The sequence below is a fragment of the Cyprinodon tularosa genome, unplaced genomic scaffold (genome assembly GCF_016077235.1).
Source record: "Cyprinodon tularosa strain WSP-4 unplaced genomic scaffold, ASM1607723v1 ctg812, whole genome shotgun sequence".
NCBI lineage: Eukaryota > Metazoa > Chordata > Actinopteri > Cyprinodontiformes > Cyprinodontidae > Cyprinodon > Cyprinodon tularosa.
The window spans coordinates 280,136-286,135 of NW_024039577.1; the positions used below are offsets into that span (position 1 = coordinate 280,136).

General features: G+C 38.1%; 1 protein-coding gene across 1 annotated transcript in view; it reads left to right on the forward strand.

Annotated features, from left to right (window-relative positions):
* LOC119774436 (protein phosphatase 1E-like) overlaps positions 1 to 5,688 on the forward strand; it is a gene marked incomplete at its 3' end in the record, with an annotated part of 55,421 nt that extends 49,733 nt beyond the window's left edge. Inside the window, exons 3-4 of the mRNA XM_038271951.1 lie at positions 2,002 to 2,123; positions 5,489 to 5,688. Coding sequence (XP_038127879.1) covers positions 2,002 to 2,123; positions 5,489 to 5,688 — 322 coding nt within the window. The remainder of the gene's footprint in view (positions 1 to 2,001; positions 2,124 to 5,488) is intronic.
* Positions 5,689 to 6,000: the final 312 nt, after the last annotated feature.

Sequence of the window (6,000 nt, forward strand, 5' to 3'; positions counted from 1 at the left end):
ATTCCTCTAAAATTATCTTGTTTAGCTGTCTCCTTTTGCAGAGGCAACCAAGCCTGAATTAATTGAAGATGTTTAGGTTTACTGCTGGGCTTGTTTCTATTGATTAAACTTTCACACTGGATGCAAAGTATTTAATAGGTACAATGTTGCACCCAGCCAACATGAGATCATTTATCAGAGGGAAAATTAAATGCATTGCAGGCTCCCAGAATTCTCCTGGCCTGCTGCTAAATCTTGCTTACAAACGCAAGACAGTCTTGTGGTGGCAGATTTCCTGTTTAAGACAATATTTCTGCTCATTGCAAACCGGAAACCTCACTTGTCAGGTTGTGGAGGACACTATCACAAAGTTTTAATCTTCCATCAAAGCCTTACCTACAGGCTGGAGTCAGATACTCGCCAGATGTGTACTCCTTGCTTTAAAACATCTGTTGAAGTATGAACTGGAGACATTTAATTTTGTTTTAGTTTTTTTTCATATAGTTTCTTCTTCTCTTGTTTTCTCTTCATCAATATCAGTTATATCGGGTTTTCTTTCCATTAATATCAATGTTGGTGTTGTCTCTGTGTTGAGCTGAGGGGTGACCGTCATAGACATCAGTGTGGGTGATGGTGTAACACCATCAGTAAGGCTGCTGTTACAGGAGTTCCCATTATTACATTATCACAATATTGAATCTGATAAGCATAGAATAGAATAGAAAATCTGTGAATTGTCCCACAATGGGTAAATTCTGGTGTTTACAACAGCAAAAGATTATAGAAAAAAATAGTCACCCAAATGTGAACCTTAGAAAACTGCATAAGAATAACATTATAGTGAAGAGTTAAAAGATAAACAATAAAATACTGCACTGTAAAATGTTTTAACAATATAAATACTGTGCACATGGAGAATAAATAACCAATATACAGCTATGGACATTTTAACAGTAATGGATATCTGAAAATAGCAACATTAGAGATGTGCAAAATGACAGCAGCATGTTATTTAACCGACTAAGACAGAAACTGTGCAAAAATCAGCATGAATGTAACAACTTATTTAAGTTGTTGGGAACAGTGATGGTTATAGAGTCTTCCAGCTGCTGGGAGGAAGGATGTGTGATAACGCTCCCTGGTGCATTTAGGCTTCAGCAGTCTGTCACTGAAGGAGCTCTCCATCCAATTCAGCAACAGCTTCATGCATGCGGTGGAAGACATTATCCAACAGAGATATTATTTTAGTTAGGATCCTTTTATTTCCCACCTCCTGCACTGAGACTAGAGGGCATCCAATCATAGAGCTGGCTTTTAGGTGTATTTTATGTATTTCTGTGGACGAGTTTATTTGGCTAAAACATTTGTCTCTACTGGAGGGCATTCGAATGGCTTTAATCCTCTGCATTATACAGTCTCTTTAATTTAATATTTTTTCAGTGTGGATTATCTTGACATTAGGTGGAAATGTAGGTTTGTTTATTTCTGTACCAACATCAAGAAGGCCAGATTTACAGACATGATTTACTGCAGATTATGAGATTACTCTCCAGCATAGATATCATGACTGCGTTATGTAAAAGTTGCATTATGTTAAAGTAAGCTTTAAGTATCTCTGTTATTGAATGGCATCTGAGCTCAGTTAAGGTTTATTTTTGACCTAATTGTGAGCGTCATGGATAGCATTCACACTTAACTTTGTTACCTTCATTTGGAGATGGCCTAGTTGTGGAAGGAAGTCACTTACAGCATGCGTTCATTTCAGTCCTTGAAATGACTCTCTCATCCTCTGACTCTTGTGATGCCATTTTCAAAGATGTGTGTGCTGATGACTGAAGTTTTAATAAAATCAAAAGTCAAAAATGATTTTTTTTTTTTTATAAATTTGTTTTTAGAGCCCATATTCTGCAGTCAAATAAACTGAGTAGAAGCAAAATGATCCTGCTGGCCCTCAAAGAGGATTACTGTAAGATGATTTCTCTGCCGATCCATTCATAATTGTGTCTTCTCTCCCCACCACAGCAATTGCCCCTGCTCGCTGGCCGCCGCTTTGGCCAGAGCCACAGCAGACAGCCTCCTTCAGTCCGACCTCTCCATCCACAACCTCAACAAGACTGTAGAAGATGGAGCTGACCCATTACCACGTGAGTCCTCCCCCGGGAGCCCACAAGACTGCTCTCTCAAACAAATTAGGTCTCCCTCTCACTTCATCCCACACCTACACAGGCGTAAAACCACCAGGGCTGTGTCCCACTTCTCCATCTCAAAGTGCATTAAGTGGGATTTGACCGCTAGAGGGCATGAAGGAAGCTCAGACTCATTCCCAGCTGGAAGCTGGAACATAATGTAACAGGACAGAGCGGAAATTTTCAAACATGCTTCAGTTATATTCTGCATCCATGGGGTCAAATTTTCCTATAATCCCTCTAATGATGTCATGATCACTAAATCCAGAGAGTAGGAATGGATAATTATATAGAATGAAGATATATCTGTACAGTGATTAACAACGACAGTTTCTAAAACATCTAATGTTGAGTTTTATTTGTAAAAGGTTTCCCTCATTTTAACAAATTAAGGATTTTACTGTTAATATCATCTGCAGGCGCACCATTGGTTTGCAACTTTACAATGGATGAACAGGAAGCAAGAATCTTCTATTTGGCTCAGGATTATATCAAATTCTGTTTTGCATTTTATGTGAAAAACCAACTGAAAGTAACCTCTCATTGTAAAGATCAGAGAAAATTATAATTTCAAAAGTACAAATCTGCAACTCCTGAATGCTTATTTGTTTTGGCGTGAGTTATTGTTAAAAATCTAAATAAATCTACATTTGTGTTTGTAATCTGACAAAATATTCAAAGCCTCCAGAGACGTGGATACCTTATTAATGCTATACCATTTTTGTAATTAGTTACCGGTATTACTGTGAGACGGAGACACCAAAAGGCCAATATTGCTGTTTCTAGATGTTTCCTTAACAAAAGTCTTTGGACTTTAACTGTTTTAAACTTTTTAGATTCACATCTCTGGAGATATGGGGAAGTTTAGTCTGGGAGCTTTTTTTTATTTTATTAATTTCATCACTTCTAAAGATCAACACTTATCTGTTCTACTTTACTAGCATGTTTTCTCGTTTTCCCATTTTAAACAGTTGGTAAAAAATAAAGACTTAAAAGTTTCTAAAGACTCTTATTAACACAAAAAATATTAAAGGGATCCATGACTAATTAAACACGTTGGCCTAAATAGCCTGCGATTTTTCTATTACCTTAAAATTTGTCATCTGTAATACACAAAAATTTTTTACTCTGAATTAGTCCAAAATGATATATTTTAATTTTCACCCATAGATCTCCCCATTTTTATCCTGTGCAATGCATGCTGGGTTAATAGTTTCCAATAGTTGAAGCGTCATTGTTTTTATATTAGGGCTGGGAAATGAATTCCATTTGCTTTCAGCTCTGCTGGAGTTGACCTCAGTCTCTTTATTCGTTCGGCAGCTTTAATGTTGCAAACAAATATCAAAATGTGTGAATTCTGGACATTTCGGACTAAATGAAAATTGGTCCGTTATTCTTTAATTTCCAATTTTGACTTCCCCCTCTGGCGGTTAGGAAAAATCCACATAAAAGCTGCACCTTCTTATAAGCTGCATGTTTGAAAGCATTGGAAAGAAAGTAGTGGCTTAAAGTCTGGAAAATACGGTTAACACTTTTTTACACAATGGTTAAGGTAAAGCCCATTAACAATGGACTCTGGGCAAGCAAGCTTTCAAAAGCTAAAAGCCTGGAGTGAAACATCTATAAGCTTGGGGTTAACACAAAAGAAAATCAAAATAAAATTGCATTTGAAAAGTTTTTGGCAAATTGTTCAGCCCTATTTTATAGACATATATTCTTTAACAGAGCAGTCATATGAAACAGAATAAATGTGCTCAAGGTAAGGATTATTTTAGTAGAGCTCGGTGATACTACTGCAGTAGAAAATGGATATAATATTTTTACTTATCTTTAAAAAAGGGAAAAAACAATACTATTGTTCATGCATTTAGTTTTTAAATCGGATATTTTGAACAACTGCTGATATGCCTTTTTTCCCCCCGAAGTGTGATATTATGTTATTTATAGCACCATAGCGTGGACATGTGGAGGCTATTTTTAGCTCAACACCAGTATCAGAATCTGCTTTACCTGCCATGATTGTGTGCACAGTCAAAGGATTGGACTGCACTTACAGCATTTGTAAAGTAGAGACTGTAAAATTAATAAAAGCAGGGATAGAGGAAGAACTATGAGCATGTGTCTTTTAGGGCTGCACTTAATATTTTAGTAAAACATGTTTTTGCGATCAATTATTCTTATAAGAGATAATTTTTGTGAATTATCGTGCATCAATAAACAACTGTTTGAACATAAAAAGAAACAGGCATTTATTTGTTGAATAATTTCAGTGCATTGTAAATGGATAAAATGTACAAATAAACATTCATGTTTACTGACAAAGAATGTTTCGCATCTAAAATTCAGTGTAGATATTTGTCATACAGTTTTGGCTTAATTACTGCTGTGAGTGGATGGTTCTTTTAGCAAATGTTTTGTTTTAGAGTCTGTCTATTATATACATATATAGAATGAATCCTGACAATTGTACCTAATTATTATTTGCTTGGCATTTCTGGCTGAGACACCTCTGACGGAGGGTTTCAGGGTCATCAGCCAGAGCCCTTCTTTAATCATTGTTTAGCTTCACCATCCCCAGAACATTTTGAAATAGAGGAGCCACAGTAGTCCACTGGAGATGGAAGTCCAGTTGGATAACACAGGTTGAAGAACCTGTCCATGAGGAGCAAGCATGGAGCGACAGTGGAGAGGAAAAACTCCCCATTGGGAAGAAACCTCTGGCAGAACCAGGCTCAACATGGCGGTCTTCTGCTGAACCGGTTAAGATGAGACAGGGAACGCAGTAAGAGTCCGAGAGGAATGACACTCTGATGAAGCTTTAGCGACGATGGTGGAGGTGGGTTGAAACGGGGTAATCTGAATGAATCACAGCTCATCTGCCCACAGGACCATACAGGTGCGTATCGAAGGCCTTTTAAGATGAGCTTTGGATGCCGACTGGCTTTCATGGAGGTGTCATTGAAAGCTGATTGGCTGTGACGCAGGTGGTTTCTTCAGTTGAATTTCGGCCTAGGCTCCATGTCACATTGACTGCAGGGTGGGCAGATCTGTGAAGATTTTTTTTTTCACTTCTGTCTCTGTGCTACACACAAATTAAAAGAATTTGGGGCAAAATTGTTCAGCCCTAAATGAAACATTCCCTTTCCTTTTTTCACAGCAGCTTTTAGAGGTTTTTTTAGTATCTTGTGCAGTTTAAGTAATAGACTGTATTCACAAGGGATCCTCTAAGCGTACACATGCTTTTAGTGTGGTCCTTTACAAATAAATCCAACTTTGTTAATTATTTGGGGCCAACCTGTTCTGTGTCTGTCATTTTTTTCCAGAGATGGAGTCAGTGAAGATGGCCCGGCTGGTGTTTAACAGACTGTTTGAGACATGCTGCCTCTGGCAGAAGGAGCTGCCCTTCCGCCGCCGTCCACAGCCGTACTATGAAACATCCATCCACGCCATCAAGAACATGAGGCGCAAGATGGAAGACAAGCATATCATCATCCCTGACTTCAACTCACTCTTCAACATTCAGGTAAAATTTATGCATGCAAATTAGAGCATTCACTTGCCTGATTTATGTTTGTCTTATCATTAGCTAACTCATATAGTTCACACTATATGAGTAAACTGGTGGTTTATTCCACCAGCAATGTTCTTATAAACAATAATTATAACTAGAAAATTTCTAAATAAATTTTGAGGGGGGCCACCTACTGCCCGTCTGGGTAACTGGGCCAATACGGCCCTGGCAAGTGACATTGGGGCTCCCCAGACCAACTGCTTACGCTTTTGAGGGCTGCTGAGGGAAGGAAAGAGGGCTAGGTCATGGGCAAAGAGAGCTGTG